We start from the raw sequence: 25,923 nt of genomic DNA on the forward strand, positions 1-25,923 counted from the left end.
ACAGCTACTCTGCAAATACTTTGACAGCTTCTTTAAAAAACTAAACACAACCACCATACAACGTGGTAATTGCATTCCTGGGCATTTATCCCAGAGAAATAAAAACTCACGGTTCACACAAAAACTTGCACACACATTTTCATAGCAGCGTCATTTATTCATAACAGCCCCAAACTGGAAACCACCGAGCTATCTTTCCACAGGTGCATGGTTAAACCAATGTGGTACATCCATATCGTGGAATGATACTCAGCAGTAAAGAGGAATGAACTATTGATCTTGCTACGGCTTGCCTGAATCTTCAGGAAATTGTGATCAGTGAAAAAAGCCAATCTGAAATGTTACATCTGTTTGATTCTGTTGTGTAACGTTTTAGAAAAGATACATTTTGGAACTGGAGAATAGATGTGTCTTGCAGGGACTGAGGGGGGCATAGTAGGGGGGGAATTAGGTAGGGATGATTGTTATTAAAAGACAGGGATCCTTGGGATGATGGAAGCATTGTCTCTTGTTTGAGGTGGTGCTTACATGCACCTCCACACGCGATAAAATTGTGTGGAACATAACGAGCACAAGTGAGAATGGGGGCTGTAGGTAAGATCGGTGTGTTGTGTCAATGTCAATACCCTGGTTTTGATGCTGTATTATAGTTTTGTAAGATTTTGCCACTAGAAATGGGGTAAAAGGTAGATAGCATCTCTATTATTTCTTACCACTGTATGAATCGACAATTATCTCAAAAGGCTTAAATTAAAAAAAAAAAAAAAGTAGGCACCAGGTGAACACAGCTGAGAAAGTAATTTATTTTGCGTGAGGAAGCTGTAAAGCCAGGTAACTTTTTTAACTTGGCCTTGAGGGATGAATAGGATTTCCTTAGGCTTTCGTCTTACTATTGGAAAAAAAGAAAAAAAAAGAAAGGAAAAAGAAAAAGCTAACCCTGTTTCTGACATTCTCGAGAAGACCTCTCAGTAGGAAGATAATAAGCCTGTAAGGAAGGTCCTTGAACTGTGTCACTATCCATCCTTAAGCCAAAGTGAAATTTAGGAAAATCTGAGATTATGAAATAGAGGGCAAGAACAAAATGCTTGGATGGGGAAAGACGAGTAAAATTTGGGTACCAGAAGACCATGTTCAGGGGCCAGAAAGAGAAGCAGGCCTGGCGCTCAGGAATGAGGTCTGGGGTGCAGATACCTGTTTCAGTGCATAAAAGTCGTAGTCAGAGCCACCCAAGAGAGTGGATATACCTGGTGAGCACGCGTCTGAACGGGAAAGGGGACCAGTGGTGGACTGTCCAGCGGCACTTAAAGGACGGAAGCTTCGTAGGAAGAGGTGGGGTTGGGGGTGCAGGAAGGAGGATGTTTGAAGAGTTAAAAGAAAAGGCAAAGGCCAGGCTGGTGACAGGTTCCAAGCAAGGGCGAGTCGCCCTGTGCTCTGCTGCACTGCTGCCAGCTGGGGCAAAGCAAGGGACAGAAGTCATTGCGTTTGGCCATCAGATTATTTTCTCTTGGGTATCTCATGCGTTGTGCAGTGAGTGGTGGGAGCCCGAGAAGACTGCGGCCAGCCGAGGAGAGGAAGTGGGGTGAAGAAGTGAGGACACGAAGTATAAATATCTCTTTTAAGGAGTTTGCGGCATACAGGAGGTGAGAGGGAGCTTGACCGAAGCTCGGGAACCAAAGACGTCTTTGAGATTGAGGAGAATTTGAGCTTGCTGGCAGGCAGTGGGGAAGGAGCCAGTGGAGGACATACACATTTTTGGACTCCTCTTCGGAAATTGCCTTCAGAGCCTAAGGCACATTTTCAACAATGGCAAATCTTCATCTTTTGAGAGTGGATTTGATTTTTGGAAACAGCCAAGTCGGTTTAAAGCCAAGAGTGGTAAATCAAGGGGGTGATCAAGCTGGATAACGCAACTTCAAAAAAAAAAAAATTAAGTATAATTATAAAGTAGTAAAACTGATTTTCTTGTGAAGCTCAGGAATTGGCTTAGAAAGTAGTTAAAGAATTCCAAAAACCTTTCCAGCAGTTGTGGCGTGATGTGAGTAAGTGTATGGAGTCCCTTTGTGACTTTCACAGGACACCGAGGTGTGCATGGAAGTCCTGTTATGTATGTGAAGAAATTGGTCTTGCATCATGTTTACTCTCAGTGAAAGTAAAGTTTCCCATAATCTTTTTCGCCTGAGAGGTGACTTAGTGGAATTACACCAAAGTTTGTATATGGGAGAATCAAGAGTTTCAAATTGTGATTGTTTAAACAGTTCTCCTGTGGTCTTACAGATGTAATTAGAATTCCTAGGATAGGAGTGTTCCCACAAGCATAATAATGCTTTAAATGTGTGTTCAATTACCCTTTTCTATAGTCATATTTAATCGTCTCTTTTTGAAACAGAGTTACTTTGAAAATACGAAATCACCAGCACAATCTCGACTGTCAGGCAGACCTGAGACAGTGCTGGGGGCACATGGTAGGTAGTCACCACGTGTCCCTCTCCTGTCTTCTCTGCCTTGGGGCTTGATATACACCAGAAGACCCACCGAAAGAAAGATCAGTTTCCCTCGGAGTAGATCGTCTCCATTAATGTTTAGCCAAAAATATCCGGGATGAGGAAAATTAACATGTGTAAAAGTTTGAAGTTTTCATTTAGCTTTGTTGTGTAATGTGGCAAATATCCATATACCAACACACACAATTTGTTGGATGTTTCTTTTATACCTTTGTGTATGTGTTATCTCATTTAATTATTTTATACTTCTGTATTACTTTAATTATTGAAACAAGCCTGCGAAATAATTATCCCTGTTTTGCCGATGAAGAAACTGGGGCTCAGGGAAGTGTAATCACTTGCCTCGAGGTCACGTGGCTGAGGGGCTGAGCTCCGACTTGAATTCAGGTCCATAGTCTAGAAGCTCTTACCCTTACCCTTCATCCTCCTGTGCCTGCATCTTAAACCCACGCTCTTGATAGACATTAAACAAGAAAGTCAACCCAAAATATCACATCACTCAAGAACACTGCACCCTTTCCCTCCCCTGTATTGAGAAAAAAGAAGTTAGAGCCTTCTTCACATCCCTACTGGCCAAAAAAAATGTGACAGCTTTGTACTTAGTGTAATTTCAATGACAAAGGGAGTCTTTTTTTTTTTTTTTTCAGTTGATTTGTTTTTGAAGTAGAAACTTAGTATTAATATTCTGCCATGCCCTCTCTCTGCCTCCCCACACCTGAGGACACTCACAGCGCCCCCAGGAGTGGGCAGTATGGAAGCACCGACTGTAAGGGCCTGTCATGGCTTGTTAGCAAAAAAGCATTGGAGAAAGCCATGACAAGTTAGCCATTCTAGGAAACTTTCCACAGCTGTTGCACTAATTAAGACTTTTTTGGTCCCAAATAGCAGAAACCACTGGAGCTCGCTTAAGCAGAAAGGGGAATTTGTTTTAAGGATCCTGTGGTGACTCCCAGAATCCAAGGGCAGGGAACCAGGGACCGAATGAAGTAAGGCAGGAAACCCAGAAAGCCTCCTTCGTTCCTCTCCGTCTCCTGCTTCTACACATCTGCTTCCTCCTTCCCCTCCCTCAGACCAACCTGTTTTGCTTCCTGCTCCTCAGTGGATGGCTGCTACCTGACAGTTACCAGTCCCCCCGAGGGAGCTGATTTCTCTCGCCACCTTCTCTCCTCACACACCTTCCTCCTGATCTCCCTCTCCCTTTCTCTGTCCCAATTCCACATTCTAGGGTGGGATGAGTTTGCCCCCGTTTGAGTTACATGCTGGCTTGGGAGAGGGGGAGCAGGACAGATAACGACCTACCGCAGCTGTGTTCCCTCCTAATTTATGTGTGGTGTCACTCATTTTGCTCTCCCAGGAGTTTGAAAAGTTTCAGTAACCTCGATATCACAAGGGTGAAATACAGGAGCATATATTTAGAGACAAATTTGGCTTGGATCGTCACATACTCTGCCACTTGACTAGGGATGTATTTTTGGATGAATTACATAACTCCTCTGAGCCTTACTTTCCTTTACAAGTTGAAAGGGACATACAGGCAACTAGCTTTCTCATAAAGTACAGTGTCTAGCCTACTTTATGCTTTATAAAATAGTGCCTCTTCTTTCTTTCTGATGAGGATTAAGGCACGATGCCTTACCAAAAAGATGTTGGAGTCATTATGTAGATTAGAATTTTCAGACTACCTTCTGCTCTCAAATTCTGTTCTTCCTTACCCAATTTTCCTGTCTTCTTGTCTACCCTTGCTATCAGCATATTCATAACCCAAAGGACCTTGATTCTAAACCTAGAAAATTCTCTGGGGCCATCTTCCTAGGCCATGGCCGGAGGTACCAAGGCATCACCTGAAGTGTATCTACTCACAGATATGTTGGTGTTTCTGATAAAGGGACTAGAGAGTGAAAACCATTTATGGCTCTGCCTCAGCCTCAGCCTCAGCCTCAGCCTATTTTCCAGGAGTTTGGAGTTGAAAGAGCCCAATTAAAGATTCAATTCAGTAAATATTTATTGTCGCTACCATTTGCAAGGCCCTGAAATAGATACTGTTGGATTTGAAAAGTACATAATTGAAACCGTCCTTTCCTTCAAAGAGAATGGTCTGGAAGAAGAGATGATGAGTCTACATAAATCATTAATTCGGGATGTTAGCAGAACTGGTTAACTAAGGGCCCATGTTTATGAAGTTAAATCATCTTAAATGAGAATGGAAAAGTTTGAAGCCAGTTCATGGAGGATATTGAATGCCAAGCTGAGGAGTGTCACGTCAGCATGGCTGGAAGCCAGTGAAGGTTTTTGAGAAAGGAGCGAAGAGCTTCACCCTGGTAGCCAAATGCTAATGGATCTGAAAGGCCGAAGAGGAGAAGAGACCGGAGTCCAGTTGGGGAGAGCTGCTTCAGTCGGAAAAGAGGTTGGGATGATGGATCGAGGGCCAGTCCCAGGCTTGGTAGGGACCCGGTGGTGGGGATTGGGCTGAGACCAAGGGAGTGCCCCGGGAGGCTTGAACCCTGCTAGTGCAGGTAGAGGTGCAGACTGCGGACGACGGGGACTCCCCCTCTCCCATCCACGGGCCGGGATTAGAGAAGCAGCACTTTGCACTCCATCCTCCACTCCATTCTGCTGCCGGAGAGCACTTGCCGCGACAGGAGGGCAGGAGTGCTGCCTCGACAGCTCCACTTGCCCTGCCCCCCTCAAAACCTTGTGAGTTTTGGGGTTTTTTTTTTAATTTTTTAAATTTAATTTAGTTATTTTATTTTTGAGAAAGGAAAACTAGACAAATTTAAGCATCTAATTTGGAAATACCCTGGAGCAAACAGTAATTATGAACACATTTTTGCCTCAAAATCTAAGTATTTAATATTAAAATCAGCCAGGAAGTCATTATCAGACTGCCTTTTTTTTTTTTTTTTAAACTCTAGAATCAGCTCTGTGAACAATGAAACAGAATTTTGGCCCAAAATGAATATTTAAAAGACATACAAGACCAGACTTGGCTTTTCCCCACTCATGAGAAGAAAGAATTCCTGCATTTTTGCTGTTAAAAGTTACAAAGTTCTGCTCACGTTGGCCAAAGTAATAACAGAGTCCCTGGTCATCCTAAAATATAGCTAAAATTTATTTTGGCATTTTTGTTTGATATATTCATGCTGTTATTTTCAGAAATGCTTGTATATATCTCTTAAATAAGTCTTTCACCTCACTAAACAGAGACTCTAGTAAAGGTTCTCAGTATTTTACCCAACTGTGCGAGGTCTATTCGGGCCCATTCATGGTGCTTTAGTCTTCCTCTTAATAAAAAGCAATCATTTGGGGAATACATTTTCCAGGCAGTTCCCCTGCCTCCCAGGGAAAATATTTTGGCCTCCCAGTGACCATAGGATTCAAAGACTTGACAGGGAAGCCCTAGAATTCTTGAAGAGCTCGGCCTCTGAAAGATTCATTGTTGTGGAATCTCCCTTTGAAAGAGACCACTTTATCTTGCTCCTAAACATCTATAGGACAGACATAGCCCTCTCTGAAAGGAAATTCTGGGTAATGTAGAAGAACAAACGTATGTAGGTAATCCAGTATGGGTAGTGTGTAATTTGAAGAATGATAGTTCCATTTTTATGGTTACCATAACAATCATACAGTTGTGCAAAAAATGTGTATAGCTTTTATAGAAGGGAGCTGGCACCATTGTAATGATTCTTCTCATATCAGAACAACTGTTTTCAGATCTGAAAAATAGGGGTGGCTTAACCCTTCCCCAGTTAGCTCAGCATGTTCCCTGAGAAGGCTCTTTGGAGCTCCAGGACTGTTGAAATGTATTCACCACTTACATTTGCATTTTAGCCTGATAAATGGATTGAGAATTAAGGATGATGATCCTTTCAACAGCAGGTTCTGAATTCCTAACTTGGGAATTCAAAGGATGAGAAAAAAAAAAAATACTGTTCCTCAAATAGAGATGTAGGAGAGATGTCTAGACATAGTTAATTCCTTGACTTTGTAACTATTCTTAATTCTGTCCACTAGAATTTAAATCCGTTAAAGACTCGCCTTTACCCCATTGTGTTTAAGTCTCTGATAAAGTCATATTAAAATTTGGTTACAATTTCCATTTTATTTTTACATGTTAACTATGTCACTTCTGGAAATTACAAAACAAATTTAAAAGTATAGTATATTTGAGTGAAAATATATCTATGCATATTCTTTCTTTGACTATTTTTTCCTATTTTTGTACACCCTTTCCAAAAAAAGGTACTTGGGACGCGGCTTCTTCTGACATACTAAGGATTATCTACTTTGAATAAACTTGCTATCAGAACTCGGTATGTGACTTTTCAGGTTAAGGATTAAAAAAAAAAAAAAAAAAAAAAGTCACATTTGGATTTGGTACCTAAAAATGAAGTCATTGTAACTTAGTCAACCATAGAGGAAATTTTCCTGAAAGAAATTTGGGGTATATATTACTTCCGCCAAAATGCTTCTGAGGTGTTTAAATCTTAAGATAAAGTTTGGAACTAAGGGTGACTAGAAGAGATGTCAATTTCAATTGAAATGAAGCTTCTCAGTCTACTTCACTTCCTTTAACACTTTCTCTTGAATTCCTGTCCCATTAAATCAAAACTCTGCAGTTCCATGACCTTTGGCAAGTAGCTTAATCTCTCTGAGCCACAGTTTCCCCATGTACAAAATGAGAACAAAAATCATATCCACCATTATTATAATTCTGTCCTCTCAAAAGGTGCTTTCTAGAAGATAGAGATAAAAGTGTTTTTAGTGAGAGCCGGATATCCCATTATATTGAAGCCCTCTAATGTGTTGATATCTGTGAAGATTTTGTACATTGTATCAAATTCTTTATGCTTAAATTTTTAGCACTCTTTATCTAGAGCCTTCAAGATTTGATCTCTCTGTGAGAGCATTTCCTGGAAGTTCATTACTATTTCATTTCGTCTGATTTCAAAACTTAATTTATATTAGTCTGTATTCTCATAGCCTGTTTTTAACCCCAATCGGATTTTTAAAATCTGGACTATAGGACATTCTGCTAGCAGAGATAAAAGGAAAAAGAGAGCTGTTCCGAGAGAGAGCTTTGGATAGAGAGACTTTCTGGGCCCAGTGGACTCAGCTGCTCTCATTGCTCCATTAGGCATGCAGAACCGCATTCCGAACCTCTGTAGACCTAGACTGGAGACTTCTTGGAAGGAAAGTGAAAGAATGCAGAGGCCAAGCCATCTCTGCTCTACATATAAAGTTTCTGGGTTGAGTTGTGCCCCGTTGTTCAGTGCCCTCAGGTCAACTAACTGGGTGGATTCTGGGCCTTTGCACAAACTGTTTCGTCCAAGTCTTTCTTCCCCGCTGTAACCCATGGTTCACTTCCTCACCTCCTTCGGGTCATCTTTAAACGTCATCATCTCATTGGTGCCTAGCCTGGCTGTCCTAATTATAATCAGCCCTTCCAACCTGTCCCCCTTACTCTGTCTTAATTTTTGTTTCTTTCTTCTTCTTCCTCTTCTTTTTTTTTTTTTTTTTCCTGCACAGCACTTAATGACAGTACTTTTTATTTTCTGTCTCCTCCCCCACTAGAATATAAGTGGGTAGGCATCTTTATTCTTAACTGTGACCCAAACACCTAAAACAGTAAGTAGATGCCCGGTAAATATTGAATGAAGGAATTTTGGCCTTCTTTCTCTTGACCTCTGCTACTTTCTTTCTATTGACGTTCCACTGGTTCTTACAACTTGGTTTTGTTCTTGACACAAAATAAGTGAAAATTATTATGAAAATAACTGCACTTTCACACAATTATAAACCATTTAGAACAAGAAAGAGATGGGCCTATTTCTTGGGAAAAGTTATGTTTGAAGGGCTGCGTGGTGAAAGAGGGAGCCAGCTAATTCTTTGTGGCTACAAGTAGCTGAACTATGGAGTTTTTCAGAATTAGATGTCAATTCAGCATGGGAAAGTACTTTCTGATAGAGCTCTCTAAATCGAATGGTCAGCCTAGTGAGGAAATAAACTTTACTGCCTCCATATACTAGATTTTCAAGATGTGAGTTGATCTCTTTGATTGATTTTTGGTTTAGAGTCATGTGAGGGATAAAATTTGGACTAAGGTGACCTCTAAGGAACTTCCAGTTGTGAGGATTCTCTGATTCTGGTCTCTGAACCGATACGGAATAATTTCCAGGATTTCTTGTTAAGTGCAAGAAAGCAGGCTGCAAAAGAGTTCATAGTATTCAGCTGTTTGTATAAGAACAAAGAGAAAATAAGGAAAAATAATATCAGAAAGGAAAGCAGAAACATCGAAAGGATAGACCAGGATATGGTAAAAATAGTTATTGCTAGGGGATACGTGGAGAAAAGGTAGAAGGTAGAGAGGAGAGTAAGACTTTTGTGAGTACACTTGATCTTTGAACCATTTAAATGTTTTAAATGTTCAACAATAAAGTGAAATGAAATCCAAAAAGAGATAAAAACAAAACCTCTAAAATTGACATAAGACAAAGACAAGTGGTTCTAAATGTGTATTAAATGCATAGCATCACCACATACAGAGAAAAGAATTCAAATAACTTGTGGTACTGTACTTTTGAGCACTCTGTACTTTGAGTGGCTGTATTCTAAGGATAAAACTCCAAATAAATCTTAATGGACTCTTTGCGCTAGTGGCATTCGGATTATAATTCTGTAACTGTTTTGAATATTGAGGTCATTGGGAGCAAAGGTTCTCACTGGGAGAATGAAGGTATAAATGTGGAATGAGAGAAGATGAGGAAGAATGCTATAGTATTAGACATCAGTTGGAGTGTCAATATGAACTCATGGTTTTTAAACAGTATGTTGGGTTCAACCCCATGAAGTTGCCAATTTTTAGGCCACAAATAGATATCAGCAGTTTCTCTGATTTAACTCAGTATTTTCTAGTTCTGCTCATTAAAAGGGCCTAGAAGCCGTGAGACCCCAGTAATAATGAACACAGCAGTCTAGTACCCTCTATTGGTTTCTAAGTATCATTCACTCCCTGCCACAAGGAATTAGGGCTCCTAAGGGAATTGGGTGATTATTAGTCTGGGACGGGAATGTATAAGGTGCGCCTAAAACATGCTGTGCCAAAAAGCAGAGAAGCACTCAAAGGTTTATTGGTTTATTTTTTTATTTGTTAATATTTATATATTTTGGGGAGAGCACAAGCAGGGGAGGGGCAATGAGAGGGAGACAGAGGATCCGAATTGGGCTCTGCACTGACAGGCTGACAACCGTGAGCCCAACATGGGGCTCGAACTCACAAACCATGAGATCATGACCTGAGCTTGAAGTTGGATGCTCAACGACTGAGCCACCCAGGTGCCCCAAAGCACTCAAAGATTTATTGTGGAGACATACCACAAGGACATGGGAGATCTTTTGAAACAGCTCCCACTAACCTAATTTGGGACAATTTGAGTACCAGAAAGAATAGTAATGGTAGTACATAATAATACATTGAACTTCAAAAAAAAAAAAAAAGCAGTGAATCTATAATAATGCTCAAAATAAAAACAAACTTTGGGGTGCTCACTTAGGCAGCACAATATGCTAAAATTGGAACAATACAGAGAAGATTAGCATGGCCCCTGCACAAGGATGAATGCAAATTCATGAAAAACAAACTTGGGGGGCACAGCAGGAAAAGTTCTTGGCAGAAGAGAGGCAACTAATAAATGTATTTATAGTATATGAAAAGCACCATTTTATAACTTGAAGAGTTACATTGATTCGGGCAAAAATTACCAGTGGATGCTAAAATCATTGCTTGAAAGGTTCTGTGAGAACAGGATATCCACATTATCTAGAAGCCTTATTCCACAGATGATTTGTGAAATACCAAGTAAAAGGTAACCTTAAGGTAGAAAGATCTGGCTATTAGCACCTTAACCAAGTAATCAAATATCGCAGCCTCACGGTTTTTGCCTTCTGAAGGATTGCTGGATGGAGTGCACACTATCACCTGTGCAGTATTCAAGCTAGAATATTCAGCCTGAGTCTCATCGAGACTTAAATCTTAACTTTCTGTTTGGGGTGGGGGGAGGCGCCTGGGTGGCTCAGTCGGTTAAGCGTCCGACTTCAGCTCAGGTCATGATCTCACACTCTGTGAGATTAAGCCCTACGTCAGGCTCTGTGCTGACAGCTCACAGCCTGGAGCCTGCTTCGGATTCTGTGTCTCCCTCTCTCTCTGCCCCTCCTCTGCTTGTGCTCACTCGCTCGCTCTCAAAAATAAATAAAAACATTAACTTTCTGTTTAGGAAATTCAGAGAAGATTAATTTTGCCACATTTTATTTCTTTCTGTCCCTTCCTTTCTTCACCTTCCATGAAGAAGCAAGCTGCTAAATCCAGAACATAAGACATCTGGCTGGGACTCTTCAAAAAAAGCAATGTTACATTAAAAAAAAAGGATGGACTGTTTTACATTAAACAGACCAAAGAGACACAACCACCAAATACTAGGTATAAACTTCGATTAGATCCTAGATCAGGAGGAAAACAAAGAGCTAAAGAAATTTTTGGGGGACAGTTGAAGACATTTAAATATGATCTGTAAATTAGATGTAGGGAATTATTAGTCTTGTCTGTGGTAAAAATGTTGTGGTTCTGTAGAAGAATGCCCTTATTCTTACAAAATGCATGGTAAAGTGTGGAGGGGTAATCATCTCTGCGACGTAAGTTTAAATAGTTCAGATGGAAAAAAAAAATCTAGATGCATGAAGGTGGGGGTGGAGAGAGGAGAAAGCAAACCAAATCTGACAAAGTGTTGACATTTGACGAATCTCGATGAGAAGTATACGGGTGCTCATTTTACCATTCTTTCAGCTCTCCTGAAAGTTTAACATGCTTCAAAATGGAAACTGAAGGGAAGAAAGTTAATTTTAGCGCATTCTTTGAGTTGAATCCATGGCTTCCCTGGCCCGTGCCATAATCCCTGGCTCCCATGGTTCCAGCCGGCCCTGTCCCATGGCCTCTGCTCCAGAGTGTCGGTGGTTGCAGCATAAAAAGAGGCACAGGATGATGAGAGGTTCCATGGATAAGTGAGTGTAACAGGGAAGACTGTTTCAGTTGGTTCTGATTCAGCCTCGTCCTATCTCTGTCCTTTAGAAAGTAACTTAATAACTATGTTCCCTTGGTCTGGAATTTTGCTAGAGCTTGAGGTAGATCTTCTGTGGACTGTAGATTAAAAAGCCATGGTCACGTAAAAAGAGCCTGCCCGGGCCATCACCTCATTCTTCCTGCTCACCCTGTGGCCTCAAATATGTCACTTTGTCACTAATGGGGCAGAGAGGGACAGATGGACCAAGGTCTCTTTCTGCTTTAAATAGACCTTAGTCTTTTCCTGTTCTGAAAAATCTGGGATTTGTGTCAGACTTTTCAGCATCTGTCGTGGCGGTAGGGCTGAGTGAAAGAATATTAGCATTTCCACAGCTGCCTTCAGAAAAAAATAAAAGGTCCGGGCCTGCTACACCAAGGGGGACAGACCTAGGTTTGGACAATGCTCTGGGTCGGCTCATCCTGAGGAGAGCCAGATTGAAATGGAAGATCATGAACTCAGCATCTGACGTGACTGGACCACCCAGCACCCATCTGGCTGGGCTCTCTACATGGCACTCCGGGGGTGAGCGCCCCAGCTGTGTCGTTACGTTTCCTCCTATAGTTGACATGAGATTTGCTGGTTTCTGTATAGCCTCTTGGTACCATCTCATCTAAGAAAGTGTTTGTGTAGAACTTTTATTCTTTAACCCCGTAAGATCATTTCTCAAAATTTTCCCGTTCCTTTTCACCCATTCGCCATCATCGACCCAGATCCTTCGCAGCCGAATCGCTTCCTAGCAAGGAGGCACACAGAGTCACGGCAGAGGAGGGCCTCTATAAATGCTGTGAGTCTGGAGATGGTCCCTCAACCGCAGTTTGTAAAACACTGTTTTATGAGAAAAGAAGATGGGATAAAGGCAGAAAAGGACACCCTCGGAAACAACAACACTGTGGTGCGACCACAGGGCTGCATGCCAGGAGGTCATGAGTTCTAATCCTAAATGTATCTCCCAAGACGCAGTGGCAAAGTTGAACGGAAAAGTGCTAAAGAGAGCCCTTTGGTCATTTTTTCATTCACTTATCCATCAACTATTCGTCGTATTTGTGTGCCTTCAGTGTGCTGGAGGAGATAGAGAGACAGACCCGTGCCAGAGCCAGACCTCGAGCAGCTCCCAGCCTTGCCACGGTGAGACAAGGCGACGCAGGGTCGGAGGAAGAGCTGTCCCTAAGGACCCACCGGCATGCTGGGGACAACGGCCAGTGCCGTCGGAGAGGGGCAGATTGCAGGCGTGGGCGGCACCACGGAGGAGAAGCACTGTCCACTCTGTGGAGCCACAGAGGTTGCCTGGAAAAAAGATGGCTTCACAGCCAGTCCTTTCAAAGCTAGGTAGGCCTTGGACGTTGGAGGTTGGCTGGGTGAATGTCCCATTTAGGAACAGCACAGTGTTTCAGAGACCAGAGGGTATAGAGGAAAGTTTGGCACGTAAGGTCCATGTCGGGACTGTGCAAACTGACTGGAAAAATGCAGGTTGGGGCCTGATCCTGAAAGGCTTGGAATTCGAAGCTGAATTTCTCTTTTACTCAGGAAGGAGTTGATAAAGGTTCTTGACCAGACACATGCTTTGAGGTGATTAATCTGGCAACACCCATGACCTCAGGGAGAGCAGTTTCTGTGGCGTGGTAAGGGCCATGGCCCAAATCCAGCGAGGTGAATAGTGACGGCCTGGTGATAGAATGTTGCCGTGGAGACTAGACAGCTGCCCCCAGCTCCAGGGAGGTAGAGGTGCTGGTGCCTTGAGGAGGAAGGCGACGCAGGGTCGGAGGAAGAGTGTGTGAGTGACAGAGGAACAGAAATTCTTTCTATGGTTTTGTGATTTCCTGGGATTCTTGGCAAGGTCTTAAGGGATTAAAGAAGGCGTTTAGTTACTTTTCATGTGTTCTTTTCCTGGACCAGTGGCTTTGAGGAGGACAATCTTAGAAGTTTTCTGTCACTTGAAAAAGTTCTACTAAGCCATTCAGTCACGTGCCTTCAGAAATTCTGGTTACATAACGTTGCTCTGAATTGGAATTCTGCAGCCTCATGAACTGGAGTCTCACTCTTTCCCTCCCCCACCTGGCACTCTATTTCCTGCGGGTCAGGGTTAGCTTCTTTCTAACCATTGTTGCGGAACTCTTTAAATATTTGGTCTCACAGGTTCTAAAAGCTGGCAGACCAGGCTGCTCCCTGCAGGTTGTGAGACCAAAGCCTTCCAGAAGAGGAGCCAGTAAAATCCCAAGCATGTTAACAGAGTGTAACAGCTGCACAGGGCCCCACCCCCACGGGGCTGGGCTCCCAAGTGCTGAGGCCAGCAGCTCCCAGCCGCTGTGGCCCACAACCAGAAGGAACCCTCACGCACCACATCATGGCCGATTCGTAATTGTGGCGATGACAACAGGTTAAATCACTGGCTCTCGGCGCTGGGGTTTGTCAGGGTCACTCACTGTTCCCTTGCTTCTCCCAACTTTCCACAGTGAGAAAGCAAGTTTGGAGTCCCCTGCTACAGTGCAAATACTTGTTGGGAGCTCGCCAGATTTTACTGTGTCTAGAAGTTCGTTCTCTTAGTAGCCCGCATCGAAGGTCTTTCCTTCCACCATCCCCTTCAACGTGATCCTGAAAGGTTGTAACCCCTCGGTCTACCTACGTACGTACTTACACCCTGCTTTTTTAAAAGAAGTGACTTAAGGTACCTAACAGGTACACATATAATGTAGTTAATTTTTTTTTAGTTCGGATACAAGGCAAAAGGAATATATAAGTGGGATAATTAGTCGCAGCCAGGAGAAAGCTTAGTTCACAAAGTTCAGACTATAAATAAGATCCTTTTGAGGCAAGTCACCATAGTTTCCTGGGTCTCCTAGCAGCCCAAGCAAAGAGGGAAACTTAAGAGGATAAAATTCACGTCTGTAAAATACAAACAAACCATTAGCTCAGGAGGGGAGGAGTGGGTCCTTGCCGCATATAAACTTCCCCCAAAAGCACTCATAAAAGGGGCCACGTGTTCGGATGGACAAGGCCCTCATCAGCTTCCCTGCAGTGAGTAGCATAGCCATTTTGTTGACTTCTTGCCATGGCCCTTGGGGTAGGCCTGGTGACAAGGCTCCATCTGGGGCAAGGACTCCTCTGGAGGCCTGTGCGGCATGCAGTTCATCACTTCTCAAAGGGTAGTCTCCTGAGGAAGATGTCAGATCTGGGAGATGATCTCCCACCAAAAAAAGAAAAAAAAAAAAAAAAAGCCCAGACCACATAGACGTGACAAGAACTATGTGACAGCGGCATATTGAATGCTCTAAGAAGTCCCGCAATTAAGAAATTGGCCCAGCATTCCCCAAACTGATTTAACCATCAGACCTTTAAACAGACAAGCAGGGGCGCCTGGGTGGCGCAGTCGGTTAAGCGTCCGACTTCAGCCAGGTCACGATCTCGCGGTCCGTGAGTTCGAGCCCCGCGTCGGGCTCTGGGCTGATGGCTCAGAGCCTGGAGCCTGTTTCCGATTCTGTGTCTCCCTCTCTCTCTGCCCCTCCCCCGTTCATGCTCTGTCTCTCTCTGTCCCAAAAATAAATAAACGTTGAAGAAAAAAAAAATTAAAAAAAACAAACAAACAGACAAACAAAAAAAAACTGTAGTTGGCACACTGGGGAACATTGATCCAAAATAGGGGTCAGCAAACTTTCTGTTAAGAGCCAGGTAGTGATGTTGAATATACAGTCTTTGACATAACTACTCAGCTCTGCCATTGTATCCAAAAAGCGTGGCTATGTTCCAGTAAAGCTTCACTTATGGATGCTGAAATTTGAACTTCATACAATTTTCCCATGTCATGAAATAATATTCTTTTGGGGTTCCCCCCCCCCGAACCATTTAAAAATGCACAAACCATTCTTATCTCACAGATCATTCAAAAACCAGGTGGCAGGCTCTTTTTGGTCTGTGGCTATAGTTTGCTGTCCCATGATCAAGGATAATGTTAGGGTGGTATGTCTTTCCAGCAAGCCTTCCTGACCACTGTTCCTCAGAGTTGTTTTAATTTAGACTTTTATGTTTCTGGTTTAGGAGCAGATTAAAAAAAATAATAAAACAGCAGTAGAGAGTTGGTTTGAGTGTTTACAGGCTATTCTAAGATTTCTCTCAGAAACAGTTAGTGGGTCCTCTTAAACAAGACATTTACAAATTACAGTTGAAGCCCTAAAATTTTACTCTGTCGTATATGCCTGCATCAGTTTGACACTGAAATGTTTTAGGGGGCATTATTCATTCATTCACTGAAAAAAAAGTCAAAACACTGTGAGACATTTAATTTTAAGAAAACATCACTTCCTTTTCAGCAGTCGAAGTAAACCAGTAAACTGTGGCCCCCACGAAGCTAACAGTGTTCTTTTTGATTTCTGACCAGAGGGACATTCTTTCAGCTTCTTATGATGTCATTAAGGAAGGAGGATCAAAATATTCCCGCCTTGGGGCGCCTGGGTGGCGCAGTCGGTTAAGCGTCCGACTTCAGCCAGGTCACGATCTCGCGGTCCGTGAGTTCGAGCCCCGCGTCGGGCTCTGGGCTGATGGCTCAGAGCCTGGAGCCTGCTTCCGATTCTGTGTCTCCCTCTCTCTCTGCCCCTCCCCCGTTCATGCTCTGTCTCTCTCTGTCCCAAAAATAAATAAATGTTGAAAAAAAAAAAAAAAAATTCCCGCCTCCAAGTCTGACATTTTACTTTCAGTTCCGCAAGTATTTATTGAGTACTCAGTGTATATATAAAGCATTTCGCTAACTTTTATGGGGGATACAAAAGGAACAGCAAACAGACAGTTTCTTCTTTACCTTGTGATGCAAGTTCAAGATCCTTGCCAATTTGGAGCCCATTACTTTGGTGTCAGGATTAATTTCACCTCCCTGTCTCTTCTTGTTAGCAAGTATGCATCCATTCAACAAACGCTTGTGAGTTACAGCCTCTGTATAGCCCTGGAACATGGCCTTCAGGGAGCTCACTTTCCAGAGGATAGCTGGTGTTTGTCTTTTCATCTGGCACTGTGCCATACGTCCATCTTTTATATGGTGGAACAGAAATTATTTCTTTGTATCCTGAGACCTCCACATTTATATCCCACCACCACCGCCCCCCTGCCCCGCCGCGGTGTGCACTTCTCCTTGAACTATTTAGTGAGGAGAGTCGATGTCCCGATAAGCCACTCTTCCTGGGACTGTGCTCTCAATGCTCTAGTTCCTTCTACCTGAGTGGCACTCACCTCTCCCCACCCTCTTCTCTTAGTTACCAGTGAGTTCATGGTTTTACCTGATGCATAATTTTTAAGTTATTGACTGTATTTTGCAATACGAGTCTACAGGATTGCTAAACATCTTTATAAGCAGTATTATATATGCATTTTTTTGATTGGAGATTACAGTGCTGATTTTTTCTGTTTATAAAAATAATAGTTGCAGTGAAAATTTTGAAAAATGTGGACAAGTATACAGGGGAAATAATGAGTAATTCTAGCACCTGCTCATCAACTTTATTAATAAGGCATATTCTTTCCTTGATTCAAAAGTCATACTCAAAATTTTTAATTTTTGAATTAATGAACAGTAAAGTTGGCCTTTATTTGTTGTGCGTTTATATGAATTTTAAGCCCTGTATGGATTCACATAATCACCGTGACAGTCAAGATACCAGAAAGCTCTGTTCCCCCGGAACAAGTACTCCCAGCCCCTGGCAACCACTGATCTGCTGTCATATAATTTTGTCGTTGTGACAGTGTCCTAGAAATGGAATTACATATCATATAAACTCATGAGAATGGCGTTTTGAACTTAGCATAGTAACTTTGAGATTCTTCAAGTTACTACACGTACGAATAATTTGTTCCTTTTCATTGCTAAGTAGTAGTTATTCCCTTGTATAGCTATACCACATCTTGGCTATCTGTATATTATTTTTAAGAGTCTCTCTCTCTCTCTCTCTCTCTCTCTCTCTCTCTTAAACATTTTGACATTTCTCAAATCCCAAAATACATTAAAATCAATGTTAATATGGTGGGGGTTTTTTGTTTCCCTAAAAACGTGCTGCTGAATTGCTGGTGCCTGTTACAATCAATAGTGGCCTAGAATCAAGCTGCTGCGGGGTGAGCTGAGCGGTGGGAGGGATCACCGTGGGCTGTGAGCGTGGTCAGCCGTGAGGAAAAAGAGCAAGAAGGGGACGGAGGAAGGAAGGCCCTGAGAACTTCGCAGGCCAGCCCCCAGAGCCAGCTTTGCAGCCTCTCAGGGCTTTGAGGACATTTTGAGCAGAGGAGCGACCGACCGGAGGAAAGAGGTCTCTGCCACCCCAGCCGGTCTCATTGTGGTGGGTAGAGGATGCTCCCGTCGCTAGTGCTGATGCCTCCGGAAGAGACCGGCACACAGCAGCCCTGCTAGTACTAGAGGACGCGAGGGCAGAGCGTGGGAAGAGTCCAGAGACAGCAGAGGGCGCCAGCTAGAGAGCCTTGTGGGAGGGGCGGGTACTTCCTGTACCCCAGCCCCCGGGCCAGTGCCCCGGGGGGAGGGAAGGCAGGAGGCGGGGAGAACTCAGGACAGGCTGCTCCAACCGTGGGTATTTACATGGTCAGACTGGTGAGCTGGGCACGGCATGTTAGGTGGGAAACGAAAGCAAAATGAGAACGTCCCAGCACTTGACAGATTAAGAGTGAGAAGTGCATCGGGGGCCGTGCGAAGATAAGTGGACAGAGGCCATACTGGATTCTGTGAGCTTGGGTGCAGTGTACGATGATTCCGTGAAAACCAACTGATTTAGGGCCAATTCCAAGTATAGTTGTATTATGGCTAACTGTATGGGCCCAAGTTTTTTTTGTAAAACTTCTTCTCAGGTCCCGTCCCCTGTGTCACAAGTCAGGTGATTTGTACTGTGGCAAATCCCACTTGGGTGGAGATAGAAGAAGGAACAGTGAGTCATCCTCCCAAGGACAGGTTCCCACTAGCCGCTGAGGAAGAGGGCGGCCAAAGTAAGAACTACCACCGGAGAGGAATTTACCGAAGGGCCTTGCTCCTCGTGTCAGAAAACTCTTCTGGGAAGCCTCGTCCGTGGAAGCCACCTCAGTCTCCCTGCTCACACCTTTCTTGCTCAGGACTAAGGAACAGTAGGTGCCAGTTGACAGAGAGGAAGAAGACCCTTAGAGACAGGATGGAGTCTTGGTGGCTTCCCCCATTTGTCTCTCCCCTGTCTCACTGTAGACTAAAGATCCCCTTCTCGGAGAGCCACGGCAGAAGTTACTCGTCCCTTTGCTACCATTTGCACGTTAGCAAAGTAACTGTTCTTTAAAACTCGAGTACGGTGGGGTAAAGACTCTGGTATTTGCCGCATCGCTAATTATATCTTCAATCTTTCCCAGGAAAGACTGTATCTTCACCATTGACCCATCTACTGCCCGCGACCTCGATGATGCCCTCTCCTGCAAGCCGCTTGCTGACGGTAGGATGGAAATTTCTAGACCTTTCTGGGTAGCGGGCAGTCTGCATGCCTTTGTGGTCAGTCTGGCCGCCTCGTACTTCCCAGGCTGTGTAATGTGCAGGGTTGGGTTTGCTTTGTTCCTGAACTTGCCCCTGAGCCTACACAGCATGAGACCTAAAGATTGTGTTCCTGTGGTGACTTTGATGAGGGTGAGCACGAGAAGGGTCCTCTCGCTGGGATCCTTCTGGGCCTCAGCGGAGGCAGCAGTGAGGACAGAAGAATGACTTCCAGGCCTTGGCCCCTCAGGAGGTTCCAGTTTGGGTGTAGCGTGTTAAAGAAGAAAGCCCTTAAGCTCTGCTTAGGAGACGCATTGGGTTCTTTACCTGAATTTACCAACAGGTTGGGATGATGTGGGAGTATCCTCCAAAGGCGAATCGGCAGCAGGTAGCAGGAGCGCCGTCCCTGACAATGCCCTCGAGACCCGGCAGGTCATCGTCACAGCAGATTGTGAAAGGCAGCTGGTAGGGGCTCCTTGAGCATTCTTTTGGGCTGGAGCTGAGCAGGAAGAGTGGGATTTGAGGCCAGTGGTCTTGGACAACTACAGTAGGGCAGAAGGGAAGATGTGTAGGGTATGAGAAGAGCAAACCCTATCACGCCCGCTCCAATGTCCCCTCCCCCACCACGTGCTAGTTATAGTCTTGAGTTACTCCTGGGCCCTCTCTAGGATGGTGTCTAGGTGACTGCTTTGGCTTTAGTCATTCTTGGATACGGCTTTGGCACTATCACGGGCTTTGACGGCTTGCCGATGATGGGTATCCACCCTTGTAGTTTCAGTCTGCTGCAAAGTATTGATGGCCCAGCAGCCTAGTCTTTTAAAACGTTGCAGAGGTGTTCGTGTAGTTCATTAACGCAAAACTCCATAGGCTCAGTGTGTGATGTCTTCTCTACTAGTGTAGGCTGTGAAGATTAGTAGAAAGAAGGCTGAGAGACAGAAAACATCATTACCTAAAAATGCTTTTATCGTCTTTTAGTGGGAGTCCTCCTTGAAACTCTAGGCAAGATTGCTCAGTATTTTCAACTAAAAAAAAAGCGGAAAGAAAGATACAACATTAAAAAGAGAAAAGTCCCCATAGAAGTTTTAGAGCAATGATACACTTTTAAAATCCAGAATGTAAGCAGCCTACTGAAAAAAAACACATACTGGGTTGGTTTCTCATCTTCTGAGCAATATTTGCTAAGTGCAAAGGCTTGAACGTATCGCTCTCTGTGAGTCCACTCCCCTGAACTCCAGTGTGAAAAGTGCCCCCAGGAAGCAGGAAGCCAGGTGACAATAGACCTCACCTCTGTATTTCTCTTCTCTCCAGGTTCGCAGCCCTGCTCTGTTTGTAGCCTCATGCTTGGAAACAGTCGTTTCCTTTATTGTGTCCCCTTTATGGTCGTTAATGGCACAAGGATAGGTCCAATGCCCGTTAGTGCGTCTTGGCTGGCCTGGATGGTATTCTCCTCACACGGATACCAGGGAGCAAGCACGTGTCCTGCCCTGCTCACTCTACCTACCACCTACTACGTCTCCTGTCTAGGGCAGCTGATTAGCAGCACAGATTTCACGTAGGGAATTGGTAGAAGACAGGGCAGGAAGAGTAGACTGGGGACAAATTGTACGTGTTTATAAATTTCCAACCAGAGAATGTTCTTTGTCAGACCACCGAAAACCAGTTGTTTTCAGTCTCTTGTTCAAGGAGAGCAGTCAAAATAAGGAAAATAATTCAACCGTACAAGACGAAGGAAGAGGAGGGGAAGTAGCGGCAGAGAAGCGTTGTAATCGCTTAGGGAAATGGGTGATAAATTGGACTGGGGTTGGTGGCAGTGTGAAGGAGGGTGGGGAGGGCAGATGTGAGAAAGGGCGAATGACAGGAGAATCAATGCAAACGGACACGGGGGTTGAGGGAGAGGAGTCCGAGAGGGAACAAAAGTTGCAACCTGGATGATGGGGAACTGAAAATTACAAGTTAGAAACCAGGACGTCAGGAGGACGAGCTGGTTAAGGAGAGGTTGTGTCTACGTGGAGTTGTCTGTCTGGTGATGCCCATTTACCTAAGCTGCTGCACATCCTTCTCCAGAGGAGGCAGGGTACAAATAAGCCCTATAACCACATACACAGAGAGCCCTGAAGAAAAGTAGACAACACACCAAAGTGCAAACAGCAATTTTTTAAGGATAATAATGGGATCATAAGTGTTTTTTGGTCTTTTCTCTGGTTTCCAAGCTTTTATAATGTGGTAATAATAGTTTTATAATGAAAAAATTTTTGTAATAAAAAAAAATTATGAGGTGCCAGAAATCACAGGCTGCCCAGTAGCACACTGCACCAGGTGATCAGATACCTTGTATCTGCTTAGTTATTCTCGCATTCCAGAGGAGTAATTAACATGTGGTCATTTGGCAGAGCAGCAGAAAAAGGACATGGAAAAGGAGTCAGAGAAGAATCTGAAAAGGCGAGGGTTGGTCAGTCAAGCGTTTTTATGGTGGCACTTCTACAGTTGGCCTTTGTGACAATGGTTTCTGCCAAAGCTATTTATCCAGGGAGATGAAAACTGAAAGTCAATTCCAGTTTGGATTGGGGTGAGGTTGGCTAAGTTCAGGTTCCGTTAGTTACCAGTTCATGTCAATTTTTGCTTAGAGGAAAAAATGTTTAATGTTTCAAGAAGCAAATAATGTTTTCTGGCCATATTTACATCATCTATAACCATTTTTATTTAAAGAAAGTATCGAGGCCAGACTTTCCTTTGGTCCTATTGAAATCATCTGAATGACTGTTCTGTGCAAATAAAACCTGCCGACAGATGCAACTCAATTTAGTCCTCACTGTCCCATTCTGTAGAATTCCGATGTCCCCTCAGGACTTGTTACCAGTGTCTCCTATAGGTGCGAGACTTAGACCCCACAGTCTGCAGATAAATTCTGCGGAAAGGCAGTGACACCTGCTCTCCGGTATGTGAGGGTTATGCTGGCAGGCTGATGAGGGGTGCCCCCTACCCTCAAGAAATCTCCGCTCTGGAAGGGATTCTCCCGTCATCTAGCCTGCGAACTCCCCACCTCCGGGAGCCTACAAATACATTTGAGTGGAACATTCCCCGGGCGTCACCCAGCGCACTAACTTTAACGCAGAGCAATTCACTTTTGCTCGAGAAAATACTGAATAACGCAAGTGAATGAGAGTGGCAGTATAGTGATAACCCAGAATCTGAAGACAGCAAATCACACCCTCCCTCGTTTTATTACTGGAACAGATCACTTGCAACACACCTCACAGTTGACCTCACCACTCAAGTGCGGGAATGCCACAGTTGTCACATCACCCTCTGTTTTTCAGATTACCTCCACAGCATCCACTTATTGAATATCCAGATTGCCTTTTAATGCTCTACCTTGCCGGCAGCCCATTTGGCCTTCAGATTGCATGACTGTTAGGAAACCCTTCCCTGTAATGAGCTGGAATATTGCTGTCTTCCAACAGTTTTCTTTCCTTGGGTCCCATCCGTACCTATTGGAGTCCAGAGAACAAGTCTTGTCTGTCATGTGACCACGCCCGAGGCACTAGATAGCAGCTGTCTTGTATATCTGCTTCACAACTTCTCAGCTAAGCAACCTTTTCAGAGGACGTGGGGTACAAATATATATATATATAAATATATGTATATATTTATACATTATATATAAATAAATATATGATAATATATAATATATATATATTCTTCCATGTGCTGTAGCTTTTAAAGCTTGAGCCTGTTTCCCATGTCATGGAGTCACTTCTGCCTTGATGAGGTCTGAGGTACATGGCAGCCTCTATCCAGACTTCTCCATGGCCATCAGGGCACGGTGACTCTCCCAGCCAGTTGCTTCTTCCTGGGCTGACCCAAGTCCAGAGGAACAGGCACCTGTTCTCTTCAGTGAGACAAGCCTTCTCGCTTTGCTTTAGTCTCAAGAGGAAATTGTTAGGCAGGACCTTTACTCAGCTTAGCTGACTCAGGCTCCCACCAGATCCTGCAGAAAATTGATGTTCACTGCCTCTCTCACAGCTGCTTTTTCCAATGTTTTATTCTCTAATGAGCGCTCTGCCTTTAGACGTGGCAGGATCGTGCTAGGAAGGCCTTAAACATGAAGGATTTGGGCTGGGGAAAGGGGGGGAATGGGGAATGACTGCTAATGGGTGTGAGGGTTCTTTTTGGGGTGATGAAAATGTTCTGAAATTAGATGGGTGGTAGTTGCACAACTCTCAATATACCAGAAACCACTGGGGGGGGGGGGGGAATGAGTGAATGGATGAATGAATAAGAACAAACAAACAAACAAACAAACCCATTCCTCCTTGAGGCTTTCTGAGGAGTTTACACCTTAACCACAACTTAGCGGAAGTCTGGAGGGAATGCCTGGGCTGGATACCCATAGTCACATCCCTCTCACCCATCTCTCCCCTTTCTGCTTTCTTCGCTGAACCATGAAATCCCCGCCCAAGGAGCACACCCCTCTATTCAACCAACTGCTCACGTTTCCTGTCCCCACAGAGTGCAGCCATCTGACTCAAAGAAAGAGGATCCGACCTACTGTCCAGGTGTAAGAAAATGCTCAGATAAACAGAAGTCATCCAGCCTGAGAGGTCTCAGGAATGCAGGTTACTTACTTTGCTGTAGGGGGCGCCAGTCTTCTGGCCTGGTTTGCCTCTGCTGCCTTCCTGGTTGCATGGCTTTCCCTTCTCTGAGGAGGAAGGAGTAGGGAGCGGTGTCTCAGGGAATGGGAAGAAGAGACTAGAAGCAAAGCCTGTGAGAATTTCATAGGATTCCTAAACTCAGTAACTTCCCGTGTGGTTCTATTTGTCACCTGCTGAGAGTTTCTTGTTACAACGAGTGCCTTCGGAGGCAGTGAGGAAGAAGGAGCTGGAGACACTGTACCACTGTATTCCAGGCTTAGACCAGAGAATCTGACCAATACAATGGGTGGTAGTCATTTTAGACGGCAAACTGCTGACAGGACGTCTCTGGCTCTGCCTCTGGGAAGGAACAGAGAGCATGGAAGTCCTGGAGCTTGTGAGTGAACGTCTGGGTGAATCCCAGCAACCAGGCTGGACCCCCGCCCCCCGTGCTCCCAGGCTCTGCTCTCCCTTCTGGGCATATCTTACCCCACCACTCACTCACCCCAGCCCTTTACATTTCTCTTTGGTCTGGCTTCCTCCTCTCTCTATACAAACTTCAGTCTCCTTCATCCTACAAAACCTTTCCTCAGCTCTGCTCCACCTCAGGAACTTTCACCTGCGTGTGTCCATCAGGACATCTTGAAAGAATCTTCGGAACTGGCTGCTGCTACTTTCTCACTTCCTTCCCTTTGCAACATGGCTTCAGGAAGTTCAACACAATAGGTTGTCCCTGACCTCAGGTCCCCCCAAATCTGTGCACCTCTTTGTTCTTCCTTCTTGAAACCCTCTTTTCTTTGGATTCAGAAAGCCCTGCTTGCTCTTGGTTCTAATGTTTGGACTACTTTTGTCCAGGTACTTTCTTTAGCCTTCCTTTCTCAGTCTCTCTCCTCCCGAGAGTCTGCATAGCTTCCAGGCCATTCTCCTCCACCCCATGCTCCTTGTCCTTGCATTTGCGGCCCCTTCGTGTACAGCCCTGTTTCCCAGGAGAGCTATGTGGCTGACTCGAGATTTGACTGGTCGCTTTCTCAGTAAGGCCCTCCCTTGCCTTATTCACCCTGCCTCCACTCCCTCTCCTTTCCTACTTGATCTCTTTCCCCACCACTCATCACCCACTATTGATTTACTAATCTTGGTTCTGTCTGTCTGCCCACCATTCACTGCCACAGACGCCAGGCTCAGCATAGGCGCTCAGTGAATCTTTGCGGGTGTTTGCAGGCGCTTGAGGGGAATGGCCTTCCAGGCAGAGGGAAGAGTGTATGCAAAGCCCCAGGTGACAAAAGCATGGTGTTCTAGAGGGAACTACACAGCGCTTGAAATACTGGGAGCGTGAGGTTCGGGTGAGGTGATAGTTGTGGATAAAGCAGGGAGGAGACCATGAATTCCTTTGCAGGCCCTGCTGGAAAGTTTAGATTTTGTGGAGAAGACAGCATTTTAACTTGGAGAGCAACAGCATCTGTCATTCAAGAAATAAGATCAAGGACCCAGCTAGATATACAATAGCGGAAAACACTTGACCCAGCTTCCTGTCGTCTCTAGGTTAATATCAAGTAAAATGGAATAAGTAAATGTGGGAATGACCATAGTTTGGATGTGGGAGCGGGGTGGGGGACAGACAGAAACATTTTAACCGACGCTTGAGAATAAACGGGGGTAAGCCCAGTTGAAGAATGGGGAGAAAGAACATTTCAGGCTAAGGGAATGGAATATGTGGAGGCTCTGAGGCACAAAGACTTTGGTCTTGAAAGGAACCCAAAAGTCAGTGTGGCCGGAACATGGTGGGATGGGAGGAGTCTGTGAGGTAGTCGGGAAAGGGGCTTGCAGGCTCTGGGAAGGAGTTTTGTCCTGAGGGCAATGGTGAGCAAAGAGTCTTAAGCGGGAGAGAGTCAGGATCCAACTTGCAGGTTGGAGAGATCACTCTGGCGGCAGTGAGGAGGCTGGATTAGAGCAATGGCATTGAAATGGTCTAGGTAAGAGGTGGAGAGTGCCCAACCACGGTAAAGGCTGTGCAGCCAGAACTGGAGGGAGGCATTAGCCAGGAAGGGAGATCAGGGCAGGGCTCGGGGTCTGGGCAACTGCAGGAGCATCTTAACTGGTCTCCCAAGTCTGCCCTTTTCTTCCCATGTATTGAAGTCAAGGCAGTCTTTACAAAACGTCCATCCCATCAAGGTCATTCCCTGCTTCACTCCCTCCGAGGCTCCCATCGCAGTAAGGATGCA

General features: G+C 44.5%; 1 protein-coding gene and 1 non-coding gene across 5 annotated transcripts in view; both read left to right on the forward strand.

The window, feature by feature from the left end:
* The window catches only part of DIS3L2 (DIS3 like 3'-5' exoribonuclease 2), a 350,540-nt gene that overhangs the window by 194,172 nt on the left and 130,445 nt on the right, over nt 1-25,923 (forward strand). For all 4 annotated transcript variants that reach the window (XM_045481713.1, XM_045481715.1, XM_045481716.1 and 1 more), the window contains one exon: nt 18,959-19,038. In XM_045481713.1, the coding sequence (XP_045337669.1) occupies nt 18,959-19,038 (80 nt within the window). The remainder of the gene's footprint in view (nt 1-18,958; nt 19,039-25,923) is intronic.
* Nucleotides 10,040-10,141, forward strand: LOC123600139. The gene has a single exon (XR_006713518.1). It is a non-coding gene; the product is annotated as a U6 spliceosomal RNA (small nuclear RNA).

This window comes from Leopardus geoffroyi, chromosome C1, assembly GCF_018350155.1.
Source record: "Leopardus geoffroyi isolate Oge1 chromosome C1, O.geoffroyi_Oge1_pat1.0, whole genome shotgun sequence".
Taxonomy (NCBI): Eukaryota; Metazoa; Chordata; class Mammalia; order Carnivora; family Felidae; genus Leopardus; species Leopardus geoffroyi.